The sequence below is a fragment of the Schistocerca piceifrons genome, chromosome 2, assembly GCF_021461385.2.
Source record: "Schistocerca piceifrons isolate TAMUIC-IGC-003096 chromosome 2, iqSchPice1.1, whole genome shotgun sequence".
NCBI lineage: Eukaryota > Metazoa > Arthropoda > Insecta > Orthoptera > Acrididae > Schistocerca > Schistocerca piceifrons.
In genome coordinates, this window is record NC_060139.1 from 305,663,640 (window position 1) to 305,684,057 (window position 20,418).

The 20,418-nt window shown below is 43.1% G+C and overlaps 1 protein-coding gene across 1 annotated transcript in view; it reads right to left on the reverse strand.

The window, feature by feature from the left end:
* Positions 1-20,418, reverse strand: part of LOC124775110 (ATP-binding cassette sub-family C member 4-like) — a 365,777-nt gene that overhangs the window by 57,416 nt on the left and 287,943 nt on the right. Inside the window, exon 18 of the mRNA XM_047249941.1 lies at positions 1,821-1,944. Within this exon, the coding sequence (XP_047105897.1) occupies positions 1,821-1,944 (124 nt within the window). The remainder of the gene's footprint in view (positions 1-1,820; positions 1,945-20,418) is intronic.

Genomic DNA, 20,418 nt, shown 5'->3' on the forward strand with positions numbered 1-20,418 from the left:
TGTCAGGCACCAACGTATCCATACCATCTATGTGCGAGGTATTTTAGTGTACGACATTGTTCTAACTTTTAAACTTTGATTCGACTATGATGAATTATTTGACAGTTACTGTATATTGCACATTAGGCTGAGTGTGCTGTTTCTCTTATTTGAATAGGCGTCTCAAAAGGAGCTCTTTACCATCTCACGTCAAAGAGCCTCCAGAATGCCTGTTCTATTCTGGATACACGCTTTTGCAATGCGACTAACTGCTAAATGACTGACATCTGGTCCCTGGTGGACACTGCAGACTGTTACTCTAGTGGTTATGACGAAGGTGGGGGGGGGGGGGGGGCGAATAACGGCCAGTGGGTAACAACTTCATGCAGCATCGGTTGTGAACAGCGCAGAGGGATGGAACACCCTATTAAGAGCCATATCCTCCCTTTTGTTATATCTAGGGAACCACCATAATTTGCGATGACCAGTGTAATTATTGTCTTTCAATAATAATAGTGTCATTTCGGTTCGTCCCTAGATTTATTTCATTCATTTGCCGTCTGTACAACACTGTGCCATTTCTTTCTATGCGTGGTCCACGTTTCATCGAGCAGTGGTATTTGACAATGACACATCACTCCGAAGTTACTTTCAACCTTAAGGCCTGCACGCCAGTTTAGTAGTAGAAGTACTGCTAACAAAAAAAAAGACTGGTTCAAATGGCTCTGAGCACTATGGGACTTAACATCTGAGGTCATCAGTCCCCTAGAACTTAGAACTACTTAAACCTAACTAACCTAAGGACATCACACACATCCATGCCCGAGGCAGGATTCGAACCTGCGACCGTAGCAGTCGCGCGGTTCCGGACTGCGCGCCTAGAGCCGCGAGACCACCGCGGCCGGCGTACTGCTAACATTAGACGTCCTAGTCAGTATTGTTATTCCAAATGACCATAGATATATTAGTGATCATCCCTGCACTTCTATTTTTAATATTTTACTTAAACTGTAATGCAAAAAGATTCATGCCTATACAACTCTTGTCGATATAAGAGAGGGCTTGAAGTAAACACAATAATAAGCCTATGCACTCTGCAGTGCCATCAGAGATTTGGTCTGCTGTGAGTGGGCCCTGTGACTTGGCATTCCTGCGATCACTACCAGTCATGGTAATCGCGCAAGGTGTATGTAGGAAGAAGTAATATGTCTTCTCGGATTTATCTACCGTCTCGCGATTAACGACATCTTAATTGTAAAGGTCTTTGTTTATTATTTGTTGTACATTTCCGTAACGTGATATCGCTGATTGAATAATGTGTTTACGAAACACGCAGTTTATTCCTCAGCCCTTTTTCTCTTCCTCTTCTTCTCTCTCGCTTTCTCTAGCTCCCTCCATGCCTCTTGCTCTCTTCCTCCCTCCCTCCCCTGACCATCAGTCTGTTGGTCGAAAGCTTTTCAAACGAACCTCTTCCATCGAATCTGTCTGGATTCTGACTAGATTAATGTAGCTATTCCATACAGCTTCGATATCAGCGAGATACCGCTACGGAAATATTCAAGAAATAGTAAAAAGACCCTTACAATAAAGATGTTGTGAATCGCGAGAAGGTAGAAAAATCCAAGAAGACATACGAGCAGTGAGTGTTTGGACGATTGTAGGATTCCTAGTGGTCTTACAGCAACTCATTTACCATTCCCACTCCCTGTCATTAGGATGATGTTCAACACGCTCTAGATGGTTTTGAGATTGACTGAGCAATACGCTGCATTTATATTGTTTACTCAACGAATCCGAACTGCAGTCCACCAGGGTTGGCCCCAGCGGCGTGGAGGACTCACCTGGGTTGAATATGATGAAGCTGAAGGTGACGACGGCGACGTAGCTGACGCTGATCATGTCCAGCCACAGCCCCAGCGCCGTGCCGCCGTACACGTACAGGAACCACGCTGACGTGTGCCGGTCCTGCAACAGGCACGCGCCAAACAATATTACAAACGAGGTTGCGAAGCGAGTCTTTTTTCCACAATGTTCATCATCTTTTCTGCCATTACAGTCCAGCCACAATGCGTGTACACCGACAGTCTAAGAAGATACTCGAGTTTATGTTTAAAACACCAGTTCATACGATAATTAGATTTTGAGAGTGTAGCCGCATAAGCCCAAATGTTGCAAAGGCTGCAGAAGTTTCGCTGGGAACTCTCACACATTCTTCATACAGTCCCGACTTCTCCCCATGTGATTTCATACTTTTGGAGCCCTGAAGAAAGATATTAGAGTCCGTCGCTTTGCTTCGGACGAAGAGGTGCATACCTGGATACAGTCATGGCTCCATAGACACTGCCAAACATTTTTTCACGAGGCCACTGACTATCTTGGCTCATATTGGGATATATAAGGTGTAACGTGTGTAAGTGCAGATTTTTTGTATGTGGTACATTAATATGTACGCACATCAGCGTGTTGGTGGTTTATTCTCTGCGTCGAACAGTCTTCCCACAAACACATCACATAACTTACTATCGAATGTCTTTTTGTAAGGTCGTAGTTGCACTAGTAAGTGGGCTACGCCTGTACAGACTACCCGTTTTGCGTCCACACGTCCACATACAACATCTGACCTGTTGCCCAGGGTAAAATAGCCACTAATGGTTGCTCTTGCCACATGTACTTCGAGATACTACGCAACCTAAAAACAACAACATGGCATCAGTATCATTAATAAAACCGCCAAACTGCACGGGCGGGTTCCTGACTGGAAATGGAGGAAAAAATGTCCTATGAACATATGTCCTGAAATTCATCGTTGCCACAGTAGACGACGCTGACGAATGAAAGTTCCTCTGACCACGAGCCATGTTTCCCTTGTGTGCTGCAGGCTGTGTGATCGGCGCAGCGTACTGTAATGGTTTGTGTCCGGCTAGGCAGATGAAAACGGTCGGGAAGCATCACGCCTATACCAAAACAAGTACCCTTACAGACACCAACCATATCACACAACATTTTAAGCGCTTTTTCGGCGTTTGTGTGATCATGGGTTTTTCAGACAGACGAACGTGCGGGGTGGTGTACACCAGATTTGGAGGACCGGGTTCTACAGGATATTGAGACGAACCCTAGTACAAGCTCCAGGTAACTGGCCCGCCAACGTGGTGTAAGCCAAAGTACAACTATGTGTACCCTGTGTGACAACAGCTACTAACCTACCACCTACAACAAGTGCAATTATTATCAGCAGCGGATTTCCCTCTAGCACCATCGCAATTACAGGATTTCTGTCATCAGTCCTTCTTACCGACGAAGCAACCTTTACCAGAACTGGCATCATCAATCTATATAAGCGTCATCTGGGGACTGCAGACAATCCTCGGGGAATGGTTGAGGCGTGTCATCAGCATTGAATCAGCACCAGTGTGTGAGCAAGGATTCTTAGCGGCCACGTACTTGGACCGGTTATTATTCCACAACGGCCCGACAGGTTATGTGGCTTCTGCATGACGGAGCATCACCGCGCTTCCCCATTACAGTTCGCCGACGCTTCAGTATCTGCCCCTGACGTTGGATAGGACTGGTAGGCCCCGTTGCATGGCCTGCTAGATCACCGGGCTTAAGCCCCCTGGAGTTTTACCTCTGGGGGCATCTGAAAGGCGTTGTGTATGCTGAACCTGTTCCTAATGTGCAAACCTCTCAGCAGCGTGTCCGCGACTCCTGTGACGCTTTTCGGAGAGAGACTGGAACGTGCGAAATAATGCGGCAATCCATGATGCGACGTGTGAACGCTTTGGTTGCATCGCATGGATACCACTTCGAACATCTGTTGTCAAGTCAATGCGCTGCAGCTCTGTGCCATGTTCTGGGACGATTGTTGCACGCACATCGTTTTATTTCTGGACACATGTTCACAGGATCGTTTTTATCTTCCTTTTCCTGTCAGGAATCAGTCCCTGCAGTTTATTGGTTTGTATTTTATCGCGAAATTCCCCCCTTTCTTCTAGAAAAATTTTCTTGAAAACAGTAGGCAGAGAATTATGCGAGTTGTAGAGTGGTGTTTCTAGGAATTCAGAAAGGAAAGGAAACGATGTATTAGGTAGGTAAAGATTATATTTAGGGTAATTTGTGAAAAAATGAGGACAGGATGGGACGTCACTCGTTTCATTTTCTCCTCTACCGCTTCCGCAAGGTGACCCCGGAAACTGTCTAGAACAAGAAGGGACTTCTTTTGTAATTATGCACCTGGTCTTCTTCCTCATACTTTCTACAACCAATCCACCATCAAATCTGCTGTCATCCACCCCTTTTCCAGAACTCGTAAGTGAATTCCATGTGAAGTAGTCTCCTTTGACAATGGCTTCCTTTTAAAGATGGCATGCAGTAGAAGTTTATTGCCGTCTGCTGTAATGCACAACATCATTGTACATCTTAGTTTCTCCTCCTCAGTCGTCCTTACAAGGACATATTTTGAGCCAGTTGGAGCAACGGTGTTGTTATGCGGGATATCAAAAAACACTGGCGTCTGGTCAAACCAAACTGGGGGAGCAAACAGTCATATTACTGGCGCACTTGTATTACGTAACGATGGACCTCGGTTACCTTATCTGTGTATTCTCGAGGTGAACGCTGCCTCAAAGATCTTCCCCTTAGTAGACTGAGATTTCACCGCCTCATAAAACGAATCATCCAACCAATACTTGCTTTAAAATCCTGTCAATGTTGAGAATGGCAGCTATCTCGCGAGCTTTGTTCTCAATCATTTCGTAAGAGACAGCACAACCGTTATTCCTTAGTTCACTGACGTAAGCGATTATTCATTATCGATTTCGGGATATTTCCCTGTCTTAGGCCCATGGAAATGTTTGGAACTTACCTTTGCGGCCATAGTTTATCTTTTGTCTCCGTCTGTACCTTAGTGGAGGGGGATCAACGGAGAAATGTGTTCCTGCAGCTTTCAATCCGTTTGTTTCGGCGTAAGATAACACGTTTAACTGAAATTTTCCCGTATTGTTTGAATATTTCGACATTGTCACGACTTGTAACAAACTGACCTGGAAATACGTCTGCAACTTCACTTTTCAAATTTATGGCATTTTGTGACAATGGAAATATTTTTATGCCAAGTACTGCTGTGTCCGTTGTTGTCCATTGTCAAGTTATTTGAAGGCCGCTCCAGTAGGAACGAACCAGGAGAGGGAATCATGTGAGATGTTAATAAAATAATTTTGTAATGGTGAAAAATCGTAGGGGAGGGCAACATGCGATGGGAGAGCTTGTGCGATAAAATACGGTACATAGGTCCGCTGCTCGCGGCCTTGCGGTAGCGTTCTCGCTACCCCAGCACGGGATCCCGGGTTCGATTCCCGGCGGAGTCAGGGATTTTCCCTGCCACGAGATGACTGGGAGTTGTTGTGTCGCCTTCATCATCATCATTCATCCCCATTACGGTCGAAGGAAGGCCATGGCAAACCACCTCCACTAGGACCTTGCCTAGTACGGTGCTGCGGGTCTCTCGCATCGTTCCCCTACACTCTGTCACGGAGTATGGGACTTCATCATCATAGGGTGGACAGAAAATGTCGCTGGTACGAATGTTGCAGGGCAGGTTGTGCTGACATATAAATGTTAAGAAAATATTCGATACGTTGCGCCGTTTCCGAGTTATTTAGCACTGAAACTAGGCAATGGGGGGCTTCGCGCACTCACATTCAAGCAACCTGCCAAAGGCGGTGTTAACCTAGCGAGCGCTTTGTTTAGTTAGCTGAAACTTGAACAACTTGATTGGCTAGCTTCAATGCGTTATAATTCGGAAACGGCGCAACGTATCGTACTTTTTTCTTAACATTTATGTCTCAGTCCAACCTGCGACTCTTTTACTTGATTTTTCTATTCTGCATAGCGTCTTTCTCTTTTTATCGTGTATATAAGTTGCCAACAAAGCACTTTTTTCGCCAGCCGTCCATCCCATAATCTCATCACAAGTCCACCTCATTTTAAACGCCGTTTTTACATCTGTTCGGTGATGAACATGGGAGTTTTCATTTGATTCCTGATTTCCTTATTGGGGATCTTCTCTCACATTTTAGAGTGAACCAACAGACTGAAACTATTGCACTCGCTCCGTCCTTTCAAACACGCGAACGATGCTACTATGAGTATGGTCTCACTAAAAAAAAAAATACACGTCCGCCAGAGGCGCTGATTATCAGCAAGCAAAGAGTATGCATCTGTGGCTACTCGGTCGATCCTTACTGGGATTCGATGTATCTATATGAGCTGCACAGTAGTGATGTCTTTTTGAGTTCTTTAAAGAAAGCACCGGATTCCATGATTTGTCCAGGCAGGAGCTTCAGCGTGGAACACCACACATCGTCTTCTGTTTACCCTACAATAAATTGTTTCCAGCTAAGCCGGAGTATTCAAGGAATAAATTGACAGCATAACACAGCATATTATCTACCATTCCCGTGACTTTAACTGAATTCGTCTGTATCTTCGTTTAAAGAAAACACTCATGTATGATCAAGAAATCTTGATGTAAGTTACATTATTTTCATAAGGGTTACCCATCTGTAGCATCTCCTATTTTAATTGTTTCAGTACTTTCCCTAAACAAGCGAGCCGACATCTGTGACCGAGCGGTTCTAGGTGCTTCAGTCCGGAGCCGCGCTGCTGCTAAGGTCGCAGGCTCGAATCCTGCCTCGGGCATGGATGTGTGTAATGTCTTAGGTTAGTTACGTGTAAGTAGTTCTAAGTCTAGGGGACTGATGACCTCAGATGTTAAGTCCCATAATGCTTAGAGCCATTTGAACGATTTTAAACAAGCGAAGTGCGAGCCTGGGTAAAGCTTATCGTTGCCAGTAGGCCAGCCTTTGAAGTGAAATTTAATTACGTTTACTTGTAACGGCTATATGCCCACACTCAATCTATATTTTGACCAAAATGTTGATGAAAACGGTGTAATAAATGATTTATATTTCCCTAAAATGTTGTTGCTGATCGTATTCGTTATGAGCTAGTGACTTATAGTCGAGGACAAGTCAAAGACCATAGTGCAACTAACAATATAGAATCACTGAAGACAGTATTATAAATACCATAGAGAATTAATTTAGACAGAGTCTTCATAGTTAGTTAAAAGCAATACCGCATGCGCATGCGTGAGGATGGTATCTAGCAGCACAAAGAGCACACAGTTGTCTGCAGTCAGAAGGCAGGTTTGAAGTAGCTCTCCATCCTAGCCCATCCTGTGCAGGCTTCTACATATCTGCTTGACTACGGTAACCTACATCCATTTGAACCCACTTTTGTATTCGTCCCTTGGTCCCCCCTACAATTATAGCCCCAAATTTCCTTCCAGTACCAAACTGACAATGCCTTGACGCCTCAGGATGTGTGCTGTCAAGCGATTAACCGATCTCTTCGTTCAATCAAGTTGTGCTGTAAATTTTACACAGATTGTATACCATTTTAATAAAGGGGATCAATTTAATTTATTTAATTTAAGCTGTGATCAAAAATTCAAATGGTTCAAATGGCTCTGACAAGGGAACCTCCCCATCGCACCCCCCTCAGATTTAGTTATAAGTTGGCACAGTGGATAGGCCTTGAAAAACTGAACACACATCAATCGAGAAAACAGGAAGAAGTTGTGTGGAACTATGAAAAAATAAGCAAAATATACAAACTGAGTAGTCTATGGGCAACATAGGCAACATCAAGGCTAGTGCAAGCTAAAGAGCGCCTTGGTCCTGTGGTTAGCGTGAGCAGCTGTCGAACGAGGGGTCCTTGGTTCAAGGCTTCCCTCGAGTGAAAAGTTTACTTTCTTTATTTTCGCAAAGTTATGATCTGTCGTTCGTTCATTGACGTCTCTGTTCACTGTAATAAGTTTAGTGTCTGTGTTTTGCGACTGCACCGCAAAACCGTACGATTAGTAGACGAAAGGACGTGCCTCTCCAATGGGGACCGAAAACATTTGATCGCTAGGTCATAGGTCAATCGATTCCTCCACAGGAAAACACGTCTGATATATTCTATACGACACTGGTGACGGCATGTGAGTCACATGACAGGAATATGTTGTCGACCCACCTTAACTTGTACACTTGGCGAATGGGTAAAAAGATTCTTCTACCTTGCCCGATTTAGGTTTTCTTGATGATGTCATAATCACTCCCAAAAAACTGATGGAAACATAAGAGTTTGTCACATGAACTGAAAATAAAAAATTAAAATTTTTACTCGTTCCTCAGCTCCTCACACTAACCACGGGACCACAGCGCTGCTGTGCTGACATTATCCTTCATGTTGCCTATCTTGCACATAGACTACTTAGTTTGTATATTTTGCTTATTTTTTCATAGTTCCACACAACTTCTTCCTGTTTTCTCAATTGATGTGTGTTCAGTTTTTCAAGGTCTATCCACTGTGCCAACATATGACTAAATCTGAGGGGGGGGGGGGGGGGGGGCGATGGGGAGGTTCCCTTGTGAGTACTATGGGACTTAACTGCTGAGGCCATCAGTCCCCTAGAACTTAGAACTACTTAAACGTAACTAACCTAAGGACATCACACACATCCATGCCTGAGGCAGGATTCGAACCTGCGACCGCAGCGGTCGCGCCGTTCCAGACTGTAGCGGCTAGAACCGCTCGGCCACCTCGGCCGGCAAAGCTGTAATCCACTCTCATTAAATGTATGCCTTCAATCCCTCCATTCTGAGTGCACTGCGAGCAACTTGCTTCAGCCATTATTCAGTCATAATGCACTGTCAAGTTTACAAGATTTTAATTTCACTTTTGTAACAACTCAGTATCCACTTACAATAAACAATGTTTACTAATTAAAAGCAAGGACCTTAAAAAAAGGAAGAGAAATATTGTGCATACAAATGTTCTATCCAGATTGTTATTTATACACTCCAGTTTAGAGAAATTTGGCGGTGGCGAGAGGAAATCTTTTTCGCAGTTGAAATCGATTCACTTCGAAGAACGCACCCTCGCTGTGTTGCAGGGTACATTCCTAAGGTGACGATGGCTCCCAGACCAATGCGGTAAAACTGTCCAAAAAATATTGTTCAGAACTACGAGAGGTCACTTCTCAGTGGAGTCTGTTCACACGTGTCATGTTATGCAAAATCAAGGAGTACCCAATGTTATTATGTGGTACCAAGACTGTGTTACACATCAGGTGGTTAAAAAAAACCATGGCTGAGTTTAGCTCATGAATTTCTGTAAGCATCTTTTTCGTGCATTGTTCATTTTGTTAATGAATAAGTTTTTTTTTTTTTGTTATTTCTTGGTGCCGACCCACAAGAAATAGCCGCGAGTAATAATTTTTGTCAACTGGTTTCTGCCTCGCTGAAATAGTGCACAGCTGGTTTTTCCGTTAATTTCAATGCACTTCAACAGTACTAGAATATTCGATAGTTCCTGGATAACTTCCAATGCGCTCTAGACCACCGTGTTCACCATAAAACACAAGGTCGCACAGTGTATGCACACGTGCGTGTTTTGCTCTTCATAACTTCATTATGTATATAAATACTGATAGTATATGGGCAAATGCCTCCCATTTGTTGACTCTTCCATTTTTAATAAACTGTGTCAAGCTCCCTTTCATATTCAGAAATTTTATAGGGAAAGCTTCTTAAGGCATTTATCCCATATACTGGATATCCCGTCTTTTTAAGTACGAACCATGACTGCACCTAATGACTTTTTTGCGCTAGTTTCAAGGGGTTTTCTTTCCATCACTCCAAGAAGCAGAGGAAGCTGTTTGGTGGTCCGGCCTATGAAGGAGTCGACGTTCTTCCCAGTCAAATGTTCCAGTAGTGTGCGAGTGGGCCAGAGGGAATCCCAATTGGGAATGTTGGCAGGGGACTCGCAGTTCAAGCATACGCCTGGTAGCGCAGTATAAAACCTCCCGAAAACATTGTTCGGAACCGGTGTGTGTGTGTGTGTGTGTGTGTGTGTGTGTGTGTATGTCGATGTGATGTATCATAGGAAAATGCTTCTGGCAATAAATAGTTTTGGGTCCTCGTGAATTTGCGTTGCGGTTAAAGGAAAGCGATTACTCTCCCTACGACCGCTTCGCACGGAAAAATACTGGTTTGTATGGGCGGAAAGCTACGAGACCTTGCTGCATGGCCGAAACAGCACTGCGAGCGAAACAGTGGAGGGCGCCTCCTGCATACTCCCCTTCCACTGCTCGAACGCCGGATTCAGTTTATAGCTTCACCACTAGATGTCTCTGGGGGTTCTGAAACCGTCGCTCAGCGCGCGGAACTGACACACAATAATTGAAAAACGTGTTTGTCGTTCGTGACAGTAAGAACGCTCCTAGAAATCAGTGGCGAATATAAGTCACCATACAACGCTGCATTTCGATCGATGCCATCATTATATAATTACTGAGGTTACCCGGCGCTAATAGATGGTAACTACATACTCTCGGCGAGGGGTAACTTTTCAGTGAATAGCAATTGTAATGGTCGTCTTACGCAATGATTGTCGAAGAAATGAACAGGATCCATATTTCGTAATTCTGTAATTCAAGTGAGAAGTTTTTAAAAACATTGGTTTTTCTCAACCAGAAAGATTGTCCCGTAAAAATCAGGCAAGGTAGTTGACGAAGTAAATTTCGTTAAGTGATTAGCGCGAGGAAGTAGATTTCGCAAAGTGACTAGCAAATATTCGTCTATGTAAATTACTTGTTATACATATTTTTCATTGACAGAATTCATTTACAGTTCTATGCAAGAAAATTTTCCCCATTATCAACAAACATAACATAAATCGAATACAAGACGTAACTGAAAGAAAGCACGCCCCACTGTGCTCATTGCAATGAATTATATATTATAGGAAAAGAGGCAACACGAACTTAAGCAAAAGGTAAAAATTTTTCTACCGACATAAATATGAAATCTATTTCGAAAATCCCTGGTGAAAAGGGAGATTGGAAACTGTTCTTTTTTCTTGTACTTAGCTCATTCCAGTGGGATAATACTTGGTAATAAACACACAATGCTTGCTTATGGAAATCACAGGAATAAATGTCCACTGATGCTAACGTCACAGTTCATGGCCTTAAGACGTTGTTAAGAGGTACGAATGGCTAAATAATCAAGAGTAGTAGTTCTTCCAGGTATAGGGAGTGCACAATTTTTTGAAAGTTTCAAATAGGCCTAATACGAAGGGGACGAACTAAAGCAGTCTGATCAAACTACCAACAGAATGTGAAAGTAGTCTCAAAAGAAGACAACAAACAGTAAATACCTCGGTTTATAGGTACTGTGATAAGATAAATTTGGATGTTAAAAATTGCCTCCATTAAAGTTTCAAGCTTTTGAAATGTCTACTCACTGAAGAACGCTAAACAACTCTTAAAATGGAAACAACAAATGAGTCTACAATTAGGTAGGAAAGCTTAGCTATTGATGTCCTCAAAACTGGCACTTGAAGAAGAAGACGTGACCCATGAAAACCTTAACAGAAAAGTTACGACGAATATAAGCTTGGAACTAGCGGTGAAATTACGTCAATCTGCTAAAAGAATCAGAGACATGACGATAATTTTTTTTGTCGTATAGTTTCGATGTTATATTGAGGGAATTTTTCCTGTGGTTAATGCACAACTCATATCCATGGAAGGATGTTAATCTAACATGACAACGATTCAGACTCTCCAGAATTCCTCGAAGCCAGTTCACTGAAAACCGCCTCCTTTTCTTTAGCAGTACTACAGTCGAGTTCTTTCCTCATTCCTGCAGCAAAGACTGCGAATCAGTGCACCTTTTATAATGACGTTACTAACGGACAAAACTCTGGGCATTAGGAACTTCGTTCAGCGAACCGCTCTATCGGGACACACAATGACACAGCTCTCCTCTTTAAAACTTGTCCAAGACACAGACCATGACCGTGACATTTTTGTTCGTGTTTGTGTGCACTTCCATATGTCGAGATGGTTCGCAATCCCTTTTTTTCCGTGTGCGAGTTTTTCCGTGTCAGATAAAAGTCTGCACTTTGGGGAAGTGCTTGGTTTGATAGTGGCCAGGAGTTTCGAAACCCTACCTCGATGGTTTCTTTCTACTCTGTTGTTTTCTCAGCACAAGAGCTTTAGTAGACCTACTTTAAGTCCGTGCCACTGTCATAACTCTGCAGTTTCTAACTATTGCATAGAGGATGTTTTAGAATGATGTTTTAAAAATTTTGGGCCAAGCACCATGCACCAAAACAAGAAACAAACGCCCAGTAAATATGGGCTCTAAAATGCATACCTTAAGAGCTATGAGCAGTTGTTCATCCCCGATGTTGTGAACCACATCTCTTTTATTACAAGCTCTTTGCTTTCCATGTATCGGGAGGAGGTAGTATGGACAAACACAAGAAAAAAATGTCCAGTAAACATGAACTCTATAATGCTTATAACACTAAAGGGCTTATAACACTACCTTGGGAAACGCCATAAATCAGTTCTGTTTTACTCGATGACTTTCCGTCAATTACTACGAACTGTGACCTCTCTGACAGGAAATCGCAAATCCAGTCACATAACTGAGACGATATTCCATAAGCACGCAATTTTACTACGAGCCGCTTGTGTGGTACAATGTCAAAAACCTTCCAGAAATCCAGGAATACGGAATCGATCTGAAATCCCTTGTCAATAGCACTCAGCACTTCATGTGAATAAAGAGCTAGTTGTGTTTCACAGGAACGATGTTTTCTAAACCCATGTTGGCTGTGTCAATAGACCGTTTCCTTCGAGGTAATTCATAATGTTCGAACACAATATATGTTCTAAAATCCGCTGCATATCGACGTTAACGATATGGGCCTGTAATTTAGTGGATTACTATTACTACCTTTGTTGGGTATTGGTGTGACCTGTGCAACTTTCCAGTCTTTGGGTACGGATCTTTCCTCGAGCGAACGGTTGTTATTTTTATTGATATATTCTTAAAAGGCGTGAAAAGAAAGGCAGTGAAAATTTGCGATAACAGTTTTTCGTGAATGGATTGTAGTTACAGCGTCCCGAGGACTGTGCAAATAACTCTCCAGTAAGACATTTAATTAAAGCGCACAGGGTTTCGTATTCTCTTGGTTTCATCCTGAGCTTGGAGCAGTGTTATGCGTGATTTGGTAACAAACTGGAGAGATAGGAGAGAACATTTTATGAATGTATACCATGTCTGTTTTCCTACTAGAAACTTTAAACAACCAAGTAATTCTAAAAATGCGGTGTATGTAACGAGTGCAAGCCGCAGAGAACATTTCTGCTTCCGTTGCTTTTACGATGAGTGTCATTCTAGGAGGTGTAAATAATCGACAGCAAAATAATAAAAGTATCTAATTTTGTATGCCTTGGAAATTTCTTTGCAATCTCGAATTTTCTTTTGCTCTTCCTTTTCATGCCTTTTATGAAATTATTGTTAAGTACAATATATTGAGACCTATTTCGCTTTATTTGCAGTGTAGGTAATGTCAAAAATGTTTTCCGCATAGGGACTCGACCCTAGGCTCCTTGGATTACCAATTTGACTCTTGCAGCTACACCAACCGTTACGCCTCGCCCGACCCGCATTGATTTGCTATTTTTTCTATTCGCTTGGCCACCTGGAGCTCTCACTCCTGTCATTTTCATTTCTGATCAAGCACTGAATATACTATAAATTTGGACGAAACTGGTGGTGACGAGTAGGCGCAGTTCCCTTGTCAGCTGCAGTGAGAGGGACGTATCGTGTACGGAGCGCTGGCGGTAGCACAGTGTTCGATGTACGGCATTTCGCTTGCAGTCAGCTGCTGATCCGCGGGAGTCCTGTTACAACGGGCGTAGCGGCCGTGTCTAACGAGCGAGCGTCACAGCTGCGCTGTCACCAGGCCGGCCAGCCACGTGGCCCAGGTCGGGGCAGCAACCGCGCAGCTTCCGGCAGCCCGCGCGCCTTATCGCAGCTGCAAGTAACTAGTATGCCGCGTTCCCAGCCCTCCCCCACACACAGAACAGCATCGCTAGCCCAGTGCAGACTCGGCGCGCAAGTCCAGGTGTGCGGTACACCGGCGGGTCGCACGGAGTCGAGCGGCGGACTCCATTCTTACCGGAACCCGTTGGATCGTACCGGTTCGAAGCGGTACGTTCCCGCGGCGAAATACCTCTCCGTCTCGGAGAAACAGCCTGCTTTCTGCCGCTGCGGCGCACGCCACGAAGGTCGCCGTCTATTACCACGCGATCAAAACCCTCGTTTTCGCCTCGTTTGAAGAGAGACAGCAACCTTTTTTTCTCGGAAACACTACGTCGCAAAAACTTTCCGGACGCAAACTGGTGTATCCTTTCAAGACGCTACGCTTGTAATTAACTGTGTGAGGTCCGTCTTCTTGTTTCTATCACTGTATTTTATTTCATTTGCCATTATTTTACTTTTAGTTTGTAATGAGCCAGCAGTGCAACAAATAGAGTCAATAAGGTTCAAGAGTTACCAGCAACATTCAATAATTTCGTAACTGACTTCCGCAGCATGTGGTATTATGAAGTACGATGACAGAGTGCGAAATATTATTTACTGTATCATTCAAATTTGTCAGTTACAAGCCGGCTGCTGTGACGGAGCAGTTCTAGGCGCTTTCGTCCGGAACCGCGCCGCTGCTACGGTCGCAGTTTCGAATCCTGCCTCTGGCATGGATGTGTGTGATGTCCTTAGGTTAGTTAGGTTTAAGTGGTTCTAAGTCTAGGGGACTGATGACCTCACATGTTAAGTCCCCTAGTGCTTAGAGCCATGTTGTCAGTTACAAGATTATAGTGTGTCCGCAACCAGAAGGTCATTTTAACATCATACCATTTTAATAGATATTGTTTTATTGCAGATTGCATGCGTTTGTCTTCCTCCGACCTTCAGAATTACTCCACACCGTTAATTCTGTAACCTGAAATTTCCCCACCCACCCATACTTCTTACTTATAAGCCAGATCAACGATCTTTTTTCTTTTAAAAATGTGGATATGCTTGCACTGACGTGCATGATGCATCACAGGTGTATAACTTACGTATACAAGATTTATATGATGTATTTTGAACATTTACTGTCAGGATTTACAATGTATTTATGGATTATTCCGTTGGTACTTGAAGCATCATCGACATATTAAAAACTGAGGTACACTGTATTGCTCTCCCACAAACTTTTTTTTCTATATAATTCGTTAAGATCCGGCTTTCGCCTTTCTAGGCCACCCTCAGACAACTTAGACTAAACAGATAACACAACATCAGTGAGTGTTTATACCTGTACAAATATTAATTTTCTAAAGATGTGTGACCTTTTAACACTACACTCAAAGATGAAAGGAACAAGAATTTACGGGCCAAAAATGGTACGCAAATGAGTATTGGTGCAGATTAGTGTGCTATATTTACAAAATAATTGGTGAATATGATGAACAGGGAAAAAAAGGGGGGGGAGAAGGGTGGAAGCAGTCAATGGAATGTGGATGGCGAACAGTTATACTGTTTAAAATAAGCATATTATTCACTGATGAGAAAAATATTAACTGGCTGCTGCTATTTCAGCAAGGGTGAAAGTAACATCTCCATGTACATCTGCATAGCTCCTCTGCAAATAACACTTAAGAGCCCGGTAGAAAGTTCGTCAGACCCCCTGCACGACAATTCTCATTCCAACAATTCTTATTCCACTCTCGAATAGCGCGCGGGATAAACGAACACCTATATCTTTCCGTGAGAGGTCTGATTTCCCTTGTCTTATTCTGATGATCGTTTCTCCATATGCAGGTCGGTGTCAAAAAATTATTTTCGGATTCAGAGGAGAAAGTTGGTGATTGAAACTTCGTGATAAGATCCCGCCATGACGATAAACGCCTTTGTTTTAATTATGTCCACCCCAGATCCTGTATCATTTCAGTGACACTCTCTCCCCCATTTCTCGGTAGTATAAAACGTGCTGCTCTTCTTTGAACTTTTTCAATGCACTCCGTTAATCCTATTTGGTAAAGATCCCACACGGCGCAGCAGGACTCCAACAGAGGACGTACAAGCGTAGCATAGGCATTAGATCCGTTGCATCTTCTAAGTGCACTTTCAATAAAAAAAATTTAAAAAAAGTCTTTGGTTTGCCTTCCCTACAACATTTTCTATATGTGTTTTTCCAATTTTAGTTGTTCGTAATTGTAATTCCTAGGTATTTAGTTGAATTTACGACCTTTAAGTTTAACTGATTATCTTACAACAGAAGTTTAACGGTTTCCATTGAACATTCGTGTGGATGGCTTCACACTTTTCATTATTTAGGGTTAAATGCCAATCTTAGCATCATACAGGCATCTTATCTAAATCGTTCTGCATTGGCATTCCATCTTCTGATGACTTCACTAGACGATAAACGACAGTATCATCTGCAAACAACCCAAGACGGCTGCTCAGATTGTCTCCTAAATCTTTTATATAGATAAGGAACTGCAGAGGACCCAGAACACTGCCTTGGGGAACGCCAGAAATCAATTCTATTTTACTCGTTGACTTTCTGTCATTTACTGCGGACTGTGACCTCTCTGACAGCAAATCACGAATCCAGTCGCGTAACTGTGATGATGTTCCATAGGCACATAATTTTATTACAAACCGCTTGTGAGGTACAGTGTCAAGAATCTTTTGGAAATCTAGATATACGGGATCAATTTGAAATCCCTTGTCAATAGCACTCAGCACTTCGTATAAGTAAATACCTAGTTGTGTTTCACAAGAATGATGTTTTCTAAATCTGTGTTGACAGTGTGTCAATAGCCTGTTCTCTTCGAGGTAATTCATAATGTTTGAACACAATACATGTTCTCGCTGAATATCGATTTTAATGTTATCGGCCTGTAATTTAGTGGATTACTCCTATTGCCTTTCTTGAATAGTGATGCGACCTGTGTAACTTTCCAGTCTTTGGGTACGGATCTTTCGTCGAGCAGGCGGTTGTATATGACCGTTAAGTATGGAGATATTGCGTCAGCATTCTCTGAAAGAAACCTAATTGGCACACAGTCTGGACCAGAAAACTTGCTTTTATTAAGTGATTTAAGTTGCATCACTATTCCGAGGATATCTTCTTCTAAGTTACTCATATTGGCAGCTGTTGTTAATTCGAATTCTGGAATATTTCCTTCGTCTTCTTTGCTTTAGTAGCACTATCATCGATAGTATTTCCATTGATATTGCACAGAGAAGGCATTGATTGTGTCTTGCCGCTAGCATATTTTACGTACGACCACAATCTCTTTGGATTTGCTGCAAGGTTTCGAGACAAAGTTCCGATGTGGAAACTATTATAAGCATCTCGCGTTGAAGTCCGCGCTAAATTTTGAGCCTCTGTAGAAGATCGTCAATGTTGGGGATTTTGCATACGTTTAAATTTGGCATGTTTTTTCGACGTTTCTGTAGATTTATTTTTTCATAGGTTCTTTCTGAATTTCAAAGCGCTTGTGTTTTTGTACATACAGACAGTGTGTAACGGGTATAAGTGCAAATATTTCTATAGGTGGCTGAGGACTGTGTGCTGAACAGCATTTACGTCATTTGCAGACTAAAAGTTGTACCTATTACAAAATATTTTTAGGCTGAGCAGTATTTCCAAGCACTTGTAGCAAGAGCAAAGCCATTAATGCTTATTTATCCATGGGTAGCAGATGTGCAGGGTGATGAAGTGGGGATGCAAAATGTTTAGTCTATACTGACAGACGTAATACACTTAGTGGTGCAGTTATAACCATGCAGAGAATCTCATGTCGTAAAGTTCGTGACATATTTGTGGGAAGACTTTTCTGGTCATCGGCGCTCAGTTCGAAACGAGACTCATCACTGAAGACAATTCTACACCAGTCAGTGAGATTCCAGGTCGAAGACGTGTCTGGAGACGCCCAGGACTGCGGTGGGATACCTACATGACTGACGCCCACCACACGGCCCAACAAACAGGAGCTTTGGTCACGGATGGCATTTCTTTTCGTAGCAGGACCCCTTTGGTTGTCATCTGCGGCAAGCTTACAGCCCAGCGGTACGTCGACAATATTCTACGCCCTGTCTTGTTGCGCTGCATAACAAGTCCTCCTGGATTTACATTTCAGCAGTATGATGCCCGTCCGTACACGGTGAGAGTTTCTACCGCTTGTCTTCGTGCCTGGCAACCCTACCTCGATTAGAAAGGCTGCCGGATGATTCCCTAGTTGAGAACGTTTGGAACATTATGGGCAGTGCCCTCCAATCAGCTCGTAATTTTTACTAAATAACGTGCCAATTGGACAGAATTTGCCACGATAGTCTTCAAGAAAACATCTAGCAACTCTGACAATCAGTGCCCAGCAGAATAGCTGCCTGCGCAGGGGCCAGAGTTGGATCAAAGAATTACTGACTTGATCAGTTTGTGTAGCTCGTTCTGTTGACCTAATCATCCATTTTTTCTGAAATTGTAATCTGTACATGTACATAACATATACTGATTTCCGTACTATTCGGATAATTCCTTCGTGGTACGCCGTCATTTTATTTTATTTTTTTAAATTTATTTAGAGTATACGAGGGCATTCATTAAGTGATGCAACATATTGGGTCTGTAGGCGCACTTGGTACCACTCTACTGGTCGACTGCAGAGGCAACGTCTTGCTGCATCAGTAACTTCCCCATCATTCACGTACTGTTATGCACGGAGTGCATCCTTCATTGGGCGACACAGGTGGAAGTCGGAAGGTGCGAGGGGATAGAGGGTGGACGGGGAAGAACAATTCAATGAAGTTTTTTGAGCTCTTCTCGAATTCGCAGACTTGTGTGAGGCCTTGTGTTGTCATGGAGAAGGAGAAATTAGTTTGTATTTTTGTGGCGACAAAGACACCGAAGTGGTTTCTTCCTTTTCCTGAGGGTAGCGCAGTAGATTGCAGAGTTGATCGTTGCACGGAGAGGGAGGACATCAAACAGAATAACCTCTTCAGAGTCCCAAAAGACTGTAGCTATGACTTTAATGGCTGAGGGTGAGGCTTTGAATCTGTTCTGCGGAGGAGAGGCAGCATGGCACCACTCTATGGATTCCAGTTTTGTTTCTGGTTCGAAGTGATTTTTTTTTTGTTATTTATTTACACGTTAAGTTCCGTAGGACCGAATTGAGGAGCAAATCTCCAAGGTCATGGAACGTGTCAGTACATGAACTTACAACATAAAAGTAATAACAGATAAAAATAAATGTTCATGAACGTGAAAAAAAGTCAGTCCATAAGTTTAAGTAAACTCTATCAGCAATACAATAAGAATCAGCTTAATTTTTCAAGGAACTCCTCGACAGAATAGAAGGACTGACCCATGAGGAAACTCTTCAGTTTCAATTTGAAAGCGCGAGGATTACTGCTAAGATTTTTGAATTCGAGTGGCAGCTTACTGAAAATGGATGCAGCAGTATACTGCACTCCTTTCTGCACAAGAGTTAAGGAAATCCGATCCAAATGGAGGGTTGATTTATGCCGAGTATTAACCGAGTGAAAGCTGCTTACTCTTGGAAATAAACCAATATTGGTAACAAGAAACGACAATAAGGAATATACATATTGAGAGGCCAATGTCGAAATACCCGGACTCGTGAACAGAGGTCGACAAGAGGTTCGTGAACTAACACCACTTATTGCCCGAACCGCCCGTTTCTGAGCCAAAAATATCCTTCTAGAATGGGAAGAGTTACCCCAAAACATAATACCATACGACATAAGTGAATGAAAATAACCAAAGTTTCATCGCCCGACGATGCTGGACAGAAAAATATCAGAATCAGCCCCGTAACACTCAAGAAAATCCACGCAGATGGTCCTTCGTTGCTCTTTACAGTCTTCTGTTAGGCGGCGAGGAACGTAGCGGGCACACACCTTTGAGTACCCTAAGTGGTGGACGGTGTGTCAGCACTACCAACAGAGACGGCCAGTTGTGCAACGAGATGATTGATTGTGATCCATCAGTTCCCTCCAATGAGAGAGTCCGCACGTTCCAACATTGCAGCAGTCACATTTCTGGACGGTGGACGACCGGTCGGCACGCAGGAGACTGGACAGGTATGCACGGCCATATTGCGATGATGACAGACGCCTTGCCCAACGACTCATTGTGCTTTTGTTCACTGTCATGTGTCCGTAGATAGACTGCAAGCGCCTATGAATATCTGCAATGCTCTGGTTTTCCGCCAAAAGAAATGCAGTGACAGCTCTGTGCTTGGAACGACCTCCGTTACAGACGCCATTTTGAAGGCTACGTAAATCGCCACCAACAATTGGAACTTCATGAAACTACAGGGGCTGAAGCTTAAATATTTCAGAAAGTGCCACAACAAATTCCGCGTTTTTTCAAGCGAAATTGACAGAGAGAAAGAAGTGTTGCATTATTTATTGAACGCCCCTCGTACTAGTTTTTATATGCAGA